This window comes from Onychostruthus taczanowskii, unplaced genomic scaffold, assembly GCF_017590055.1.
Source record: "Onychostruthus taczanowskii isolate IOZ18803 unplaced genomic scaffold, ASM1759005v1 scaffold26, whole genome shotgun sequence".
Classification (NCBI taxonomy): Eukaryota; Metazoa; Chordata; class Aves; order Passeriformes; family Passeridae; genus Onychostruthus; species Onychostruthus taczanowskii.
In genome coordinates, this window is record NW_024499906.1 from 7,299,503 (window position 1) to 7,318,341 (window position 18,839).

The following is an 18,839-nucleotide window of genomic DNA, read 5'->3' on the forward strand; positions in this document are numbered from 1 at the left end:
ACTTACATTTGCAAATTTTCTTTCCCATCTTTAGGGGCCAACTCTTTCTTCTATTAAACTTAAACTAGTACATAACTGAGGCGAGTAGAACTCCTGGAAGAATTCAGGAGTTTAGATGTTGACTAAAACATCAAATACAGGGAAAACCGTGACCTTTACAAGAAGTGATTTTTCCCCTTTCCATGAGTTATTGATATTTCAAGAACAGACCTCTGGCTGAGGTCACATAAAAACACTCCCTGGATAACAATATCCACACAAAGCTCAGTGCAAACTCCTGGCTCTATGCTGCTGACAGTGAGGTTGCATAAACCCCCAGCAGTTCGATGGCAGGGAGAAAGGCAGGCTGCTGCTGCAGGAGCAAGGTGCCCCTTGTTAATTGCTCCCCTGGCACTGGGCCCTTTTCTCACCAAAGGGTTAAATATTTCAGCACAGAGCCCTGAAATGTGAGAATCTGAGACTGAGATTACAGAGCTGGAAGTATTATTGCTAAGTATCCAGCACATCCAGCTTCCCGTATGCGATCACAAATGAGCCTTTTGGACAGAAATTTTTTCATGTGAGATGCAACATTTTAGCAGCAATTGAAACAAACACACCTTAAAAGGTTGGGGGTTTAGCCTCTTTTTTTCTAAAACTTTTAATATTTGTTCTAAACCAGTAAAGGCAATGAGAGATCTGAAACAACTGAAAGAGCACTTTTCTTTTGAAAAAGCAACACATTTTTTCTACATATGTGATTTAAAATATGAGAGTTTGACCTGAGAGATCTGAAACAACCGAAAGCACTTTTCTTTTGAAAAAGCAACACATTTTTTCTACATATGTGATTTAAAGTATGAGAGTTTGACAAGTCTAAATGCTCCCTCTACACCCATCACCTTCAGAGATTTATGTGCTGCTGTGCTTAGCATGACAAAACCTAAGACCAGGCAAACCACCCCTAGAGAACCAGTGTCGAATAAATACTGTAACAATTACTGGGCCGGACCTCCTGCAAGCTGGGATCATCATGGCAAGAACAGAAGGAATTTATCCCTTATTTTCAATGTTATAACATGCAGGTAGTATGAAGATTTCAGAAAGCTCTACTGGGATATAAAAGTGTGAAATGCAGAGGAAACCAGCTGTGAACTGCATCAAACAGATAGAACAGTGACGAGTCTATTCTCAGGGCAAGAGCTGCAGCTTCCCTTGGTCATTTCTCTGCACAAACCTAGAACTGACCTTGCTGAAGCCCACTGGCAAAATATTTCAATTTCATCCTCCTTCTTCGCGTATGAACAATTTTGTATGGGCGATCATCTGGCTCCAGGAATCAGGATTAAAAACAAGCAAATACAGCCACTAAAGACGATCAGCCTGCAAACAGCAGGTGCAGACGTGAGCTCCCTTACACTTCATTTCAGCACATTAAAAAAATCCCACCACCAGTTTTCCACAGGACCCTACTTAGGAAAGAGGATGGTTAATCCATGTTCCACACCTTTGTGTGTCCCTGGAGCCTATTTAGTGTACAGAGCAAACGGACAACCAACTTTCTCCCACAGCTCCCCCACTGCATCCAGGGAAGAGCCTCCCTGCAGGGAATCTAAACTCTTCACAGAACTTGTCATTCTTCCTCTGAGGCTGTGTGGTGACATTCACCTATTCTACTGCTACAGGTGAAGGCAGAGAGCAGCCTAAAGGCTCCAACCTTCATTTTAAAACAAAAGAATCATCTTACTAACATTTTTAGGTGTGATACACAAGGTTGCGATCTCTCCAACGTTAAAACCTGACAAACTAAGGTTGGAAAAAAAATCAGCTTTTAAGTTGCTTGACAAACCGGGACGCTGCTCAAGAAAGCTGTATCATGAGTGCATTTGAACACAAAGCTGCCCGTGTGCCTGCAGCAGCAGCTGGAGAGCTCCAGGCCAAGCCAGCAGCATGGAGCAGACCGGCCCATTGCTGTTTCTGTGGCAGGATGCTGCACACACAAAGCGGGATCAGGGAAGCAGAAAGCTGCTCCAGCTCCTAACTCTGCATCTTGACGCGAGGCAGTTTTCCTGAGCAGCATCAAGAACTGTCCCAGCCTGAAGCAGACCAAACCTGTGCGTCTCAGGCAGCTCCAGCTCACTTGGCTGCTGCCAAGGTGACAGTGACAGTCGTAACAAACCCCTGCAGCAAAACCTCCCAAGGCTTTGCCTGCTGGAGCCCACAGTTTTCTACTGATTGGGTTTTTATCCTTTTCTTCCTGAAAAGGGCTTCCTAATGGCTTGGCATAATTTGTTGTCCTACATATGTTTGAATAGAAGTGTAATTATGCCACAAAAAGGAATACTTTTTATGCAACGAAATAGAAGGAACACAACACACTGCATTTGGTGGAAAGGACTAGCTTGAATGACATTCAGAATGTAGAGGGCATTAGAGAAGAACAGAATAACAAAGTGGGCCTCAGCTATCGCTGAGCTTAAAAAAATCAATAAACATCTGCCTGACAGTGGCTCTTCTTACTTATTTCTGTTTAGCAGATCAAGCAAACGAAATGGAAGTGTCTGTACTTTTACAAGCACGGGGAACATTAAGATATCATCTACATTTTACTCTTTCTAAACAAGACATGTCTTAAAATAATGCATTATTTATTCCAATGTAGTGTCTTTCAAGTCCTCCAGATAGGATCTGGAGGATAATTATCAGCTTGCAAAAACCCAACGCAGTTCAGTTTGTCAACTGAAAGCTGAAGGAACCAAAGGGATTAAACAGCTTTTGGAAATGGGAATTAGGTTCTTATGAAATCTTTTTCCTTTATATCCCCATGGACCAACATTTGTAAAGACTTAAATACAGCACTGGAAGCTCTTCTCCATTTCCCACCCATGGAGACAGGGGTTTCACCAGGCGGCTCAGCCAGCTGACACAGAAAAAGGATGGCAAAGCCACAGCTGCAGTCACAGGCACCTTTCAAACAGTTCAAGTGGTCTCTCCTTCCACTGGTGCTGTCCTGTAATTAAAGCAGGACTGTACTAATTAGGAGGCTGCTGGACAATGCAAGGCTCTGACACTTCCAAGCTGTTCCCAAGCAGCGCCCCAATGGGGTCACTTGTGCCAGGGGGAGGGATACTGGCCATGAAAGGCTGTCCAGCCCAAGGCCAGTTTTGGTGCACGCTCCCTCCCAACCCACACTGGGCAGGAGTTGGGCCCCTTGTGCAGCAGCCTGAATCAGCAATCAGCCTTGCACCAGGAGCCTGAAAGGCTGTTTCTGGAGGTAGGAGACGACTGTGGAAGTTCCTTGACACTCCTGGTCCACCTTCAAGCCCTTGAACTGAAGTCACTATTTCAATAATTACGTGGAACAGCTGCAGCCCACTTACCACAGCTGCCTGTACACACCTGGGAAACATCTCCATATACAGTATAAAACTCTGTATCCAAGGTTTCAGAGATGACTGCATTAGCTCACTTTATTCATACTTGTAACATACTTCAAACTTTGATGCGGAGTTCTGCTAACTAATATCTAGTCAAAGACAAAAACCCCTAAGTCAATCCATGAAGACTAAGCAGTTCCATAACCTTCAAAATAAGTTCTTGAATGTTTTATAGTATTTGATAGCAGCTTTTTATTGGTTACAAAACCTAAGCCCATATACAAAATTAGGAACACATTTAGATGCCTCTTTGAAAGAACGTTTTAGTCTATTTTAACTGATAGTTTAAAAAAATAATAAAAACAATGCAATTTTAAACACTGTTCTGAAAACGTAAAAGTGCAGCAATATACTTTGTTTCCTTTATTAACTATGAAATGGTGCAATCCCAATCAAAAGCTGATAAGGTCACAGCAGAAAGAACTGAGCAAGCACTTGGACCTGCCTTACCCAGTTCTCCGATGTTCACTTTTATTGTAACGCATTGAGTGCAAGAAAAGGATCGGATCTTGACAGCAGAGGAAAACTGTTGTTTCAGCTTCAATTTGTACGTAATCTCTAGAACAACGGTGAGCGTAGGCTGAACCGGCTACGCATCAGTCTACACGGCGTACAGGAGACTAGACTGAATTAGAATGGGGAAAATATTTGTTCACAATAACGTCTGCTGGAACTCTAATTTCACAAAAACTTTGTGACCTTACCTAACTTTGACTTTTTATTGTTTAGTTTTTTAGCGAACACCACACAGTTTCAAGATTTTAGACTATAGTGTGTGAATAGGATGCAGTTACCATATGAAGCTTCAACTCAACTTCTGGGAAAAGAAAAAAGGCACAATGAACTTCAACTCAATTTTATGTGCACAAGAGTTGAAAAATCTGAGCCACCTTAAAGAGAAATTGATTCTAAAATTTATAAAACCTATAAATAATCAGAGGCCAAACCACTATATTAAAACAGATTATCTAGCAAGTAAAAATCTTGCAGTTTAAACATACGCTTGTATCCAGCTGAGATACAAGACAACTCACTCTTTAAAGTGGCTCCACCTTGGCAGATATATATTTAATGAATGCACACCTGCTATGTGTTGTTCATCAGTGGAAAAACAGCTGATCCACAAAGCTCTGATGGCATCTGTCCTTATCTTCATCACAGTAAATACAACCCACATCCAATAACTAAATTAGTTTAGATTTTTCTATCCCTTCACATCAATGCATTGGGAAATTACACCCAGTAAACAACAGCAACAAAACCAGTTTGTGTGACAGCTTACAGAATTTCAAAATTACCGATCTTCGCCCCAGCAATACCAAAATCCCTTTGAAAGCGACTGGGTCAGGCGATTTTCCAAAAGCAATGACTTCACATACCCTATAGGAAGTTATTTAATGTGCGCTGCACATCAGGTTTACGCTGAGTAACGGCAGCTTCGATACAGCCTCACACATCAACCAGTTTGCATGTTTTTAATCACATGAATAAGATTTGAGACTAACTTGTGAATTATTCTTCCAATACTCCAAGAATGAAGCTTTTATGACGCTTCTAAGTAGTTGCTGGTTTGTTGCCAACCACATCATCATAAGCACTGGTTACTAAGTAAAAAATAGTTTAAGACTAAATTACAGTAAACATGAAAGCTCCACAGTTTAAACCCAATATAAATCAACCATATCCAATTATCAATTTAAAACAGAAGATATTGACTACTGAAAGTTGAAAGCAAGATTCTTTTTATCTACTACATTTTTGGACAGAATTTTTTTCTACAGTCTGGGACTCTTGCTTTCAGCTTAAACAGAAGTTCAAGTCCATAACAGGTTGTAGCTCAGGTAAAATACCATGCACAGCATTTGATTACTTCAAAACAGCAGGAACACACAGGCTGAAGTGAGTGGTCAAATAGGGCTCGCTGTTCTCAAAAATTAGGTATAATGGCAAAAGCTTTACCAGTCCAAATCTACAGTTCATTCTCCAACCCTGGTTTCTGAGGCAGTTAATGAACACACATCAATTACTGACAGCTGAAGTAGTTTTTTTGTTTCTTTTAAACTTAAGCGTTTAATCAATTGCCAAGTGTTGTGTTTCTATAAGTTACTTTTATTTCAGTTTCACCAATGAAATTCATTTGGCTTGCATTTTTGAATCTATTCTTCCACATAAAGTTTATGAAAATATGTTTGTGGAGGACGATGATGGAGGCTCAGAGCAAACTGGGCCCCTGTAAAGTCTTCCAAAATGTATGCATCATACCAAAGTGTCTTGATCCACAGCGCACCATTTTCCAAAGAAGCTACTTTTCCGTGGAAAGCCAATGTGCCACCACTATGGAATATTCTTAACAAAACTGCAGATTGCGGTTGTCAGCATGTGGCACCAGGAAAAAGGCAAAAAAAGGTAGTTGGGACTGTTAGAAAGAATTCTGAAACAGTTTAAGAGATCATGCATATGCATTTACAGTCCATGTGATAGTGATGTTTGGCAACTGCAAAGTGACCAATACATGGCTTGCTTTAGAAGCATCAAAATGAAGAGGCATGTGTGTCTTGGAGCCTTTTGTTTCTTCACTTGGTAGCCATCTGGTGGTGCTTCGTACTGGTGTGGGACAAGAGAAGCTGCACTTTTTTTGAACTTAAAAATTAAATTCTTTTGTTTGAAGGTTGGCCGTTGGGTCGAAGTTGTAAGTACCTCCTTGAGTGGCTTCAGGAATGAGACTGGGGTCTTCATCGATCTACAAAACACAACAGCAGGAACACATGAGGCCAATTCCCTGCATGACTGGGTACACAGAGAAGAAATTCACAATCGTTCATGTTTTCTTTTTTTTTTTTTTTAAGTATTATCACTGTAAAATTAGATCCGTTTTTCCAATTCAACTCCCCAAATATGTTTAAAAAGAACAACACACTAACTCTGTTCTAATACCATGAGGGAAACAGAAAATTGTAATGGTTAGGGACAGTGCTGCTGTTTGGTCAAAGCAGTTGCTATTTTAGCTGTGCAGTTCAATTTTCAGTGCCAATTTTTAGTACTTCTGGAGTTGGCTAATCACTAGTTGTGCATTCTAAAATTAGTTTTGTATTTTCTCCCATTTTCTTTCAACAAGAAAATATATTTTTATCAGCAGCTGATAGAAATACTTATATAAAAGCTTAAAAGACTTCTTAATATCTCCTATCAGAATGTGAAGGACTTAGAACTCATTTCAGAGCAGTTTTATATAGGTCTCATAAGCACAATCTGAATTTTGTTTTACATCAACAGTACTTCATTGCTCTATGGTTACAGAGTGAAAGGCATCAGCAGGCAACTTCATCCAGCTTCCTCTGAGCTGTTAGAATTTGGTATTTACAGCCTCAAGGAATAGCAAATAACATGGTCAGTAGCAACAGAATGCACAGCTTCAAACCCTACCCATCCTCCTGCAAATCACCAGCTGCACAGTTCTCTGAGCCTCATTGGAGATCATGTGTCACTCTGAAGCAGGAAAGAGCCCTAGTGTGGGAGGTCTGAACAGCTTTCTGACACCTGGCCTTGCAGTAGTGCACACATCAGAACTGACCCATCTAAAATCTTTCTCTTTACTTTGGGTGACACTGTCTAAACTGGGGGGGAAGAGACTGAGGCCTTTCGTGACCACAACAATCTGCACGTCATGCCCACATGAAGACTGAGTCTGGTTTCAGAATGCTTCACAAAACATTTTTGTTTCTGATAAATTAGCACTTCTGCCTTCTGCAGGGATACTACAAAGTAACCCCACCTAAGCACACCTGCCTTTAGCACAAAAAACTGAAGTCAGGAAGTGCTGGCTCTAAAGTACAGGCTGTGCACTTTACAGGGCTCAGCAAAGGAACAGATGGGATTAGCAATGAAGGGACATCAAGCAGCCAGCAACATCTCATGAGAATACTGAAGCTCCTGAAGAGACAGAAGGCAAGAACACTCCTGGACAGTCCATCGTAACACTGCCCATCAGGCTACCATAACCAATCTCTTGTCTCCCTGGAGCAATTATGGAATTCCTAGAATTCTGAGTTTCAGAGGCACCAGAAAACATAGTAACAACATGATAATAATGTGAAGTAAAGTCCCGCTCTTGAGTAAAGCAGGCATAATCAGCCCATCAGGCATAGATTAAATTGTGTTAATGTAAAAAGTAAATGCACGAAGTGAGTACTAACCTCAACACAGATGTTTTTCCACCTACCTCAACCAGACTGTGCTCTTCAGTAAGACACAGAAATTTTAGAGTCTCTGTGGAGACTCTAGAATCACTACAGGCATAGGGAACTTCTCATGTATCTTAACCTCTGGTGAGTAACTTCCCAACCATATGGTGGGCCCAAGAATTGAAAATTATTGAGTCCTGAAGTTAGAGCTGGCATTTAGAGAGGTCAATTTAAGAGAAGTACCAAAAACATAGTTCTACTAGGCTGTAGAATTACAGACACCCCGGAAAGCCTAGAAAAGATAATTTGTCTTCAAACTGCATGTTGAAGTGCTCCTCAGGAACTCACAGGCAGCCAGTAGCAGGAGGAGCTAGAATCAGAGGGTCAAAATACCTAACCTGGGTGCAACAAAATATTGGATGGTCTAGGTCAAACAGCTGCAGGAAGTGTTAATAGTTTTGATAACTCTTTTCACTGCAGAATCCAGACTGAGCAAATACAGAGTTGAAACACAAAAATTTATCTGAAAGTAAGGATCTGCTGCCCCTTTCAAGACTGATGGATGAGAAAATAAAAAGGAGAGCCAGAGAACTGTTTAGATTCTAATCACAAGTAATTACATGTCAATCTGACAAAATTAAGTGAGCATTGATCAATTTGTTAGGCAAAACTAGAGTAGTCCTCTAGATTTTGCTGAAGAAAAGTCCTGGTATTGAGAAACTCTTCAAAGACTTTAAAATGAGGGAAACTGTACTGAACAAGGACCAGGAAAACCGACTTGGGAGATAATGTATGTTCGTGACCACTGGAGCTGAGGAACAGTGACAATGTACTTACTAAGCTAAGAGCACAATGCATATACTTTTCCATCTTTAGCATACTTACATCATCACCAGAGAAATATTGATCTATAATTTCAAATGCTAGTTTATAAATGTCTTCATTCTCATGCTGTTGCAAGGCTTCAATTTTCTCTAATCCTGAATAAAAGAAAATGGAGAAGAGTTTTGTAAGATTAAACCAGAGTTACTGACTACTTTAAAAAATAAGAAAAATAATTAAACATTAGTACTGAAACACACTAGAAAAGATGTAGGTCAGTTTGAAAATACTATCTACACAGCAGCCATCTTTGTCTCTAAGAGGAATGAGAAGTAGTTTGTGAACTTTATATGCCAGGGAATATTCCATTTTATGAGCAATGGGTAAGGGAGTCTTATCTTTGTTTAGATAAAACTCTTTATTTTTTAAAACTTCTGTCTACTACATAACTTTTGGATTAGTCGCTGTGCTTTTTATGCATCCCCAAAAAGAAGTGGCTACATTTGTGTGTTGCCTGTAAATTTCAAACAGCAAGGTGACAAAGCAGCTAAAACACTAGTTCCATTTTCAAACTGGACATGGAATAACACAAGGGAAAAGCTTCCAGTGCATTATGTTCTTCAGTATCTCTTTATTATAATACATTAATTAGCACACATTAGAACTTGGATTGTGATATTGAAAAGACTCCTCATCCTGCTTTGCTCTGTAATGAAATTTTGATCTTAAAACTGCTTCCAAGGCAATGAACTAGAGCAAGAATTGTGTGTTTTACCACAGGACAAAGAATGTGCAATTATCAAATTCTCATTGAAACCTAAAAAATACCTATGCTACAGAAAGCTCCTTCAACAATTGCCTCTACACAGCCATCTCCAAACAAATAAACAGAAAAAAAAGGTAATGTCTCCCATTAAAAAGTCTCCCTTGTTTACTCAAATAGCCCATGTTAAATAACACTACAGTAAACATCAACAGCAGCAAGGGGAAGACAGAATAACATCCAGCCAATTAAATTTTTTAAAAGCCTAGTAAGCTCTTACCTCCACACTCTTCTATAATTTCAGCTATTGTGCTAGCCTCATCACCAGCCATTATCAGGATGTTTTTCAGGCCATCCAGCACCACCTGCACCACTTGAGAATCCTTTACTGAGAGTAGATTGCAGAACGGTGGGATTACATTTTGTTGTACAAGGTATTCAACCTAAATAATTAAAAGCAAAAGAAAATTTTCAACATTGTGCTTCTTACATAAATGGCTGCATATGCAACATTTCAGTGACAGCTTGAAATCTTGCTACACATACCTGATCTTTTCTCCCACTTATTGTCAAATTGCTAATTGCCCAAGCAGCTTCCTTTTGTGTCCCGAAGTCCCCCTGAAAAATAAAATTAATAGCTCATTAAAATCAGCATGGAAACATCTGTCAAACTTATTAAAAATCACAAACTCCTCATGTCAGATTTATAAAAAGAGGATGACAACTCGCATAGCTGATAGCTTGACTGACCTTAGCCAGCTGGTGTATGATCATGGGGATTAGCCCAGCATCTATTACAGCCTGAACTTGTTGCTGGTTTCCTGCTGTGATATTGGAAAGGAACCAAACTGCTTCCTACAATGGGATAAAGCAAAAAAGCAAAGCACTTTTAAAAACTAGTCAGCAGATGAAAAAAATAACTCAACCAAACCTGATCACCTCAAAACCTAAAATCATACAACGAGCAATCACTAAACAGACCTCCTCCTCCTCAGCAGCACTTCTAGCACACAAACTTTTATTGCACTATGAAAGACAACAGGGAGTCAATGTAAAATTAATATGATTGATTCACAGGGCCAGATTCTCTCTCACACAAGAAGTGTCTCCATACATCAGGAGATGTATGCCTTATATCCACTTTGCACTGCTGGACTCACAGACAGGCTTTAAACTTTCCATCAGTCTTATGATGAATATAAGAAAACTGGTAAAGCATCAGAAAAAAAAGGACTTTTCCTGTAATCCTGCTACTGAGAGCTCAGTAGTACCTTTCTGCTACGATAAAAGAAGACTCCACCTCCCATTTTCTTCGTGTAACATGAAGTGGTGTCCACAAAACTCATTCAAGTATCACATATGACACTGTCCTGTGACTTTGCTCAGCAGTTACTCCTTCAGAAGGTTCATCCAGATAGCTACCACCTCTCTGATGGCAGTTATAAATTCCCAGTTACAAAGGGGGATACGTATCGTAACAATACACAACATCTTAAAAGGCTCTAATCTTAAGTAAAAGATGTGGCAAGAAGGCAATTATGAAGCACTGCAGGAAAAAAACCCACGGGTTTCCACTTTTTTAGGGATGTGTATCTTGCTTTTATTTCTATTTGCCTCTCACAATATAGACTTGAAACAAAATTCAAAGCATTTCTGGACTTTTTTTTTGTACAAAAATAATACCCTGGCCTTCAAAAGAGCTCTTCATCACTCTTTCTTGAGAGTTAAGAGGACAGGCAAAAATAAACCACATCAGTTTGACTGTCAAAGATAACTTCTTCAGAGATCTTCACAGCTGACAGGGCCTGAAGAAACAGAGATTCCTCACAAATAAGATTTCTCCTCAATGATACACTATCTGGGGGAATTACATAATCTAAACAAAAAAGCCTTCTCAGCCAGACTATCTCTACAATAGAACAGGGCACAGTGACTAAAAATCCCCAAATAACATGAAATACAGCTCTGGAAAAGGAGGCACTGATCACTTTCATCAAACTCTCCCTATTCCACCCAATCCTTGCAGCAGTGAAGTTATTTCTGCCAAAAGGAAGGAGATGAAATGCAGAGATAATTGTCACGAAAGGACAGTGGCACACCCTCCTTCCTTGAAGGTGAAGATGAACAAGTGAACAAACTTCACTATGAAAAGCTAAAGTGGGAAAACTGGATCAGTCTTATGCAACTCAGTGGACTCGACTAAAATTATGAAAAACTGTAAATGAAGTTAGCCAGTTACTCACTTTGCAAATGAAAAGAAAAAGTATCTCACTCCAAAGCAAAACCCTTCAGTCCTCCCAGAAAGCACAAGGCATCAACACCAATACATGGATACTCACTATGGCTGTTTGGTTTCAGTCCTAATTAAGCACCAGCCTCAAAGGCTGCATCTTTATATAAAATTGCTCACATGCCGGAAATAACAGCTGCAGGAAATTCTTCTGTAATATTCCACAGGCTACTGTTTTATTTCTTAAAAAAAAATACTAAGTTAGGATGAAGCAAATCATACCTTGTTTATCTTCTCTTTTGGATGCGTCAGAAGATGTGGGAAATAAGACAAAACATCACAATTGAGAACAACTTGTGTCTGCTCATCAGTACCAGTTACTATGTTGCCTACTGCTCTCAGTGCTGCTGTCTGAATATCCAAAGTGGGAAGGAAAAAAAATTGCATGTTAAAGACATTGCTGTTACTTACGCTATAACAAACAGCATTTTAAGATACCTCTTTATAAAAACACTTTGCAAAATACAATTTAGCACTTCACCCTCTGAGCTACATCAGAAAAATGGATACTGGTTCAGCAAAAGACAGTACATCACAAAGTAAAAGCACTGCAGCTCAACTCAAAAAGCACAAAGATTAGAAATTAAAAGAATATTAAAACCTTAGAATATTAGTTCATAATGTACATGATCTGTGTTACAATTCTAACCACAGCTTCTAGGCTCCATGCCTGCTGAGGTTGCTCAATTCTCCATTCAGCTCCCCACTAGGGCATTCAAAACCTCACAACTACTTACTGAGTCTCAGGTGATTTTAGAAATGGACTTTACATCTTTATGTGTTGGTCAGTAAATGCTTTACAAGTGACAGAACACTGGACAGACTTCTTTCATCAAGTGAACCAGTCTGACAAATTTCAAGACAGCCAAATCTCATCCAAAGTACAAACTAAACAAACGTGTCAAATGCACAGATATATAGAAGATATCCGTATTACAGCAGATGGGTCTTAAAAAACACATTAACTAGATTTTAGTTTCATATTGTCTTTAAAATTAATCAAGTAAGGTCAGTTAACCTTTCACAGCTAATTACAAATTTACTTTACTAAAAGGACTCAGCATCTGCAAATATTTCCATACTCTAAAGGTTCCAAAATACTGATTTCCATGAACTATTCAGACAGAACTTGCACAACCATGTATGCAACACCAGAAAGAGTGCATATTACTTGGATTCTGGAAAATACAAGATCTGCTGTCATTAAATGTTTTAGAACTACAAAAGGAAGGCACCCCTAGTAATCACATAACGTAAGTTAATGTTTAACCTGTCACTACTTAAAACTGTGTTAGTAGTGTTTTGCTTGAGTTTTCTCTCTTACATTTTTTTCCCAGTGTAGATAATATTTTTTCTTCATTTTACCTACACAAAATGTAGCTATAAATGTTCATCTCACTAACTCCACTAATAAATACTGTAAGGCACGTTTTTTTAGCAAACAGTATACAAAGGACTATCCAAACACAACTGAATCAGACTTACTTGAACTTTAACCTCCTGATGACTCAGAAGGGGAACTAGAAAAGGTACAACTCCCGAATCAATCACCATTTGTATCTGTTCATTTCCACCATCTGTTAAGTAGGACAAAGCCCAAACAGTGTCCACAAGAATCTACAAATTGGAGAGAACATGGTTTACACGTTGAACAGAAAAATCCATATAATGAAGGCTTAATTTAGTGAACAACATTCTACTTATCTGGGGGTGGAGAGGGGAAAACATGCACTTTAGTTATAGGAAAAACTTAAAACATGATTGTGATGAGACCTAATCAGTAATATGTTAGATTATTATATACAACTATGAAAATCAGGGCCATTTGTTCCATTGGAGTAATTTCTGCATGTCCTCTCAAATTCCTTTTTAATTAAATACCACATTTTGGTGCATAACGTGACAGTATACATCATCTCACAAAGGTAAACTGTTGGGCTTGATTTGCATTTCCAAGATACACAGCCAGCTCGAGTAAGTAGTTGTGCTAGTAACTTTCCGAAGAAAATACCAATACAGCTTCCTTCATATAGCAGTAATTTGTTAGCTGTTATATCTTATGATTATGGAGTATATAAATTCCCTTAAGTCTCTAGTCCATCAAACACCTTAGCATTTTTGATCCATAGTGCCGTTCTGAAGTGAAACTGCAAACAAGTCTGGATGTATGCCTTTTCCTGCCTTCATATCAAGAACAAAAACATAGCAAAGGAATTCTTATACTAACTAAAGGACTGGCAACTATTGTAATGTGGCAACTGTTGAAGTGTTCAAGCAAAGCAAAACCCACAGAGAAATGCCTATCATGCAGGGCCATCTAAGAACCTTAAAAGAAAGAAAGTCACTGATGACTTGATAAGGATGATTAGAAAGCCCTCAAAAATAGACAGGTACAAAAGTTAGTCATTGAAAGGTAGTACCTAAAGCAGAAACAAAGCCAGCAGAGAGAGATATCGCATCACACAGAGATGGTGTTAGGAAGTGCAGGAAAAGAAATCTAGACCCTACTAGGGACATAATCTGTTGAGGCACCTAGATCTAGCCTACTTTTAAAACAGATACCCATTTAAAATTTCCAGCTATGAGAACAGCTGAATACTGCAGTACTAGGAACACAGGAAGAACCTCAGAGTCCTGACCCAGCTGCAGCCACCCAGCTCCGGATGCCAGCCAGCACAGCCTGCTGCTGCCCTCACCTCCTGCGCCGCAGGGACAGCAGAACGTGCTGCAGTGGAGCCACTATGGCAGCAGAAGCAGTGAGAGATGGTGCCTCACCAGCTTGCTGTCCCACAGCCCTGCTGGTGACGAGAGCAGCAGCCGCCAGAAGCGCTCACAGGACTGTGGGCTGACCTACCTGCATCACTGACTCATCTCCAAAGATAGGTTTGCTGCTCCAGTACGGAGAGGCTGGGACCACACTGGTACCTCCAAACTAGCACCTGACTCTCAGGAGCAAAATGACGGACACCCTAATTGAGATCAGTCAAAACCTGGCATCACAGTCTCATACCTACATCAATAAGCTCTCATACAATCATTGCTTTCAAAAAGCTTTAAAATTTGGCAGAGAAGAAGAGCCTACAGGTTAGAAGTATATTTGGTTTTGCAATGAATTCCGTTCCGCTTTGTCCAAATTACTCATTGAGAAGTCACCATGTGCTGTCTCCCACTCACATTACACTGGGAAAATCCTGGCAAAATCCCAGCTTAAACTGTACAAATATTTTGTGGAGACAAGCCCACTTCACCATTAAAAAAGCAGCAGAAACACCACTACTACAGTGTTGAACTAACAAATGACAGTCTCACTGATCTCACGCTTTATTTTATCCCCAAACCCAACACAAGGGTTCAATTCCTTCTTCCCTAAACTAAAGGATCACTACAGGGATTACAAAGTCCTGAAAGAAGGAGGAGAAAAACAGCTTAATATCCCTCAGTTACACAGATCTCTTTTCTGAAGTCACAATATATAAGGTTTCATGAGGCAAATCCACTCCCTAAGACACTGGAAAAACACAGATAAACTCATGATTCAGGAATGTGGGAAGTACTGAAGGTTTAGTATTAAAAACATGAAGGTTGTCAAAGGTGCCACAAAACAATAGTTTATTGCTGTTTGTTTAAATATATTTTCATATGCGATTTATTTAATTAAATGTTGCAAAGTCAGGCACCCAACAGGTTACAGAAGTCAGGTTTACCCTTATGATCACAATATTTGACTGGAGTGAAATACAGAATTACATGTAATTCTTTTACATATATTACATATCATCTATGCAAAATTATAAACTGGGGCAGAATTAAAGTGCTGCTGATTGTAAAGCTGACACTAATTTTCTAGTGCTCTATTCAAGATAGGATTTTTTAAAGCTATTTCAAATGTACAGGATAAAAAATACCATCTTCTACAAAAGGTATTTCAGAAATGGTATTTGCACTTTCTTTTTCATGCTCTGAATAGCCACAATCACATTAGTCTTCATATTTAATTATGCATTTATGACTTAATTATACATAAATTAACACACAAAGTAAACCCAAGTTTACTACTTTAACAAAATCCTGCAGCATTATCTTTCTAGACAAAACAAAGAATCTAAATATCTAAAACTTTAGAAATTACTTACATTTATATCTGTATGGTAAATGAGAACACACAATGCTGGCAAAATCTGAAAAGAAGTTCATCAGTCATTATAGTAGAACAAAATTGGTGGTAAAATTATGAATCCAAGTATTGCAATCACAAAGCTTAGCTTGAGTCTACTTTAATATATTGTAATCACACACTTTCCAGCAGCTGGTCATTCCCTCAAAGTATGCATAAAAATATCTGTATTATCTGTATTTCAAATATGTAAAAATATGAGACAGTACTATATTCCAGACACAGAATGTAGACTGTATTTTGAGGGAAAACAAGCAAATAACAGAGATAAGACACCCTGCCACTATTTAAAAAGCTTTATTATCACACACAATAAAAATTATTATCCTAATATCAGTATTATAAACCTCTTAGATTAAATCACAAATCACAGAATAATGACAAATGGAGAAAACATAAAACTGGGCTGTGATAAAACTGCTTTGAACAGTGTTTTATTTAGTAAAGTATTACTTGAAAACGTTTCCCTGTTTCTCTGCTTCATTTAAAAAATTTCATTAAAGTTTAGCTGTTAACAGTAATATACTTCACATGGCTTCAAAAACTGTATCCACACTTTTGAATTTATCTTAAAATCAAGAACTTTAATTACAATTACAATTCTAGCCAAATAGTTCAATTTTACTAACTGTTCCAACTATCAACGGAGCATTTGCTCTGTTCACCAGTTTAAAAGGATTTCTGCTTAGGTTGGGACTTGGCACTGACTGCATGTGCACACTGAGTCAAAACACAAACCACACTACATGCCACAGTTTACACTTCCTCTTGCTGAAAATAATTATATTTGAATTCTTCTAGGTACAGAATCACACTGTAGTCTTTTGGGTTTTTTTAATGAAAACACGTAATGCTGAGTATTTTAATGCTTTCTAGTGTGTTAATGTTTTTGGTGTGTAGCTCATCACTTTGGTCTTACTCAGTTTCAGACATTACAAATACCTTTATTACAGCTGTAGCAAGAACCACCAAATTGGTCAAATTATTTCATCTAACATTACGACAGAGTGGCACTACACATGTGCAGTGACAGAAAACATGCAAGAATTCATAGTATGACTATGTAAAACATTTGGCTTCCAACCCAGAGTATAAAACATTATCTGTCTGATAATTCTTTATTTACCTCCTGAACTGTCTCCATAGGCGGTGGGGGGTCCTTATTCCTGCAGAGATTTACAATGACCCATGTGACGTTCCGAAGGAAGGTGATGGGAATGGAGGGATTGATGAAGGACAGAAGAGGTTTGACAACTCCCAGTGATATGACATAATCTCTACACTGAGGACCATCACCTACAGAAATGAAAATTGTTGCAAAAGAAATTACATTAAAAATGGAAAATCTTGAAATGTATGCAATGACATGTTGGGATACTGAAATTCTATGTTTCCTCACCAATAATCTACTACTAAAAGATCATATTTAATTAAATACACATACGTAAACTTATGTATGTATATTTTAGGAAACACAAAATTTATCCTGTTAATATTTTGTATAGCAAGTGATAGTATTATTTAGAAAAAAAACCAGGAGGTACATATGTAATTCTGGCCATATTATATACTTTAAAAAAAATTGTATCAAGACACTGAATTCAGAGGAAACATAGTCACTTATGATAATGCCAATGTTCAAAAAGTTAAGTTCTAAATAGAAATGTTCCCTGAATTGAATTCATTAAAACAAGTTACCTATAATATTTCCCAGAGCCCAGACAGCTTGCTCACAAACATTCTGGTGTGGTGAATGAAGTAGTCTCAAGAAGAGGGGTACTGCATCTGCAGAATGCAAAGATTAGATTTGTTTAATGCTGCATTTTGGTATATGAGCAACATGTTCACTGATTTACACAAAACACATTCTCCACCACGCTTTATAAATGTTTCTGTTATGAAGGGTGCACAAAACCTGAGCTGAACATTTCTATATATATCTAGAGAAAGGAAAAATAGAGAACAGAACAGAAAAATTGAGAACAGAATTATTAATCAACAATGCTCCCCACATTTAAACATTTCCCCATATTTCTCAAAGCGATAGGCAGACCCTCAAGTATGCAGGTATGAGGTTTCATGTCCCAGTAATTCAGATTTTCCACTTATCCAGGATCACAACACATACCAAGCAGAATGACATGCCTACTTGTGCAAACGTGCTTCACATCCTGCCTTTAAGAAAATAGCTTCCTCCCAAGAGGTGGCTATAGTTAGTTTCCATATGCAGTGAAGATTTACATCCATCTGCCAGTCCCAAGACACGTTTTAATTTGCTCTTATATAATGCCAGCAACATACCAAATTAAGGAAGTGGTACTGATTTTAGGTATCATTCTCTTTGGAATTAAATATATTTGATAGAGCTAAGTAACCATCCCACTACCATCCCCATGCACTGTTTTCCTTCAGACAAGCCATACTGTTTGAAAGACAGTAACTCCTGCAGCAATTTTTAAAATCTGTATATGATCATACTCATCGTATAGTCTGAATAAACTAGATCAATTTATATACTGTTAAAGAGTATTTTTCTTGCAGAAACATCTTCACAAATTTTTTAAAAGTGCAACACAGTTTGTGAGCAACCGTGAATTAATATTTTGTTGATAATGTTAAGTGATAATAAGCCAAAAAACTCTGATGTATTTCCCTGAAAAACACAGGGCCATGAAGAACAAAGACAACCTAAAATTCCCTTCCCCACCCCAGAGGAGTGATTCAGCCATTGCCTACAAGTGACAGGCAGGGACAACAACACACTGCTGCTTAAGAACACTCACTCTTGTAATAAAATCACCCCACTTCCATTAGCTCAAGTGGAATACTTTAGCTTCCTTCTCAGCAATTACTGAGATTACAATTCAGCATACATGCATTCAACATCTTTTGGAGAAGAGGGTCAACTATGTAGTTTATATTACACTGCAATCCTGGTATGCTTTCAAAACCAGGAATGAAGTTATTTCATAATTGCACTCGGGCAGGAGGACAACCTGAGACAGCATGAATTGAAGTTATCTGACCTACCACTCTCAAAAAATTAATTATTCCTGCTCCAAACTGGCATCTGCCAAGAGCTATTCTGTGCATATAGTACTTCTCCTCTTTTGCTGAGCCTTCCAAGTACCATCTGTCCCTCCTGACTGCAGGAGGCTGCCTTCTTTTGTATTAAGGCTGCATCAGCCTCTTC

At 38.6% G+C, this 18,839-nt stretch overlaps 1 protein-coding gene across 1 annotated transcript in view; it reads right to left on the reverse strand.

Annotated features, from left to right (window-relative positions):
* Positions 1-3,588: 3,588 nt before the first annotated feature.
* KPNA3 (karyopherin subunit alpha 3) overlaps positions 3,589-18,839 on the reverse strand; it is a 47,611-nt gene continuing 32,360 nt past the window's right edge. The window contains exons 8-17 of the mRNA XM_041407275.1: positions 17,345-17,431; positions 16,773-16,942; positions 15,606-15,650; positions 12,958-13,089; positions 11,695-11,823; positions 9,933-10,037; positions 9,729-9,800; positions 9,463-9,625; positions 8,483-8,577; positions 3,589-6,156 (exon numbers count right to left, since the gene is read on the reverse strand). Of these exons, the coding sequence (XP_041263209.1) occupies positions 6,058-6,156; positions 8,483-8,577; positions 9,463-9,625; positions 9,729-9,800; positions 9,933-10,037; positions 11,695-11,823; positions 12,958-13,089; positions 15,606-15,650; positions 16,773-16,942; positions 17,345-17,431 (1,097 nt within the window). The 3' untranslated portion in view covers positions 3,589-6,057. The remainder of the gene's footprint in view (positions 6,157-8,482; positions 8,578-9,462; positions 9,626-9,728; positions 9,801-9,932; positions 10,038-11,694; positions 11,824-12,957; positions 13,090-15,605; positions 15,651-16,772; positions 16,943-17,344; positions 17,432-18,839) is intronic.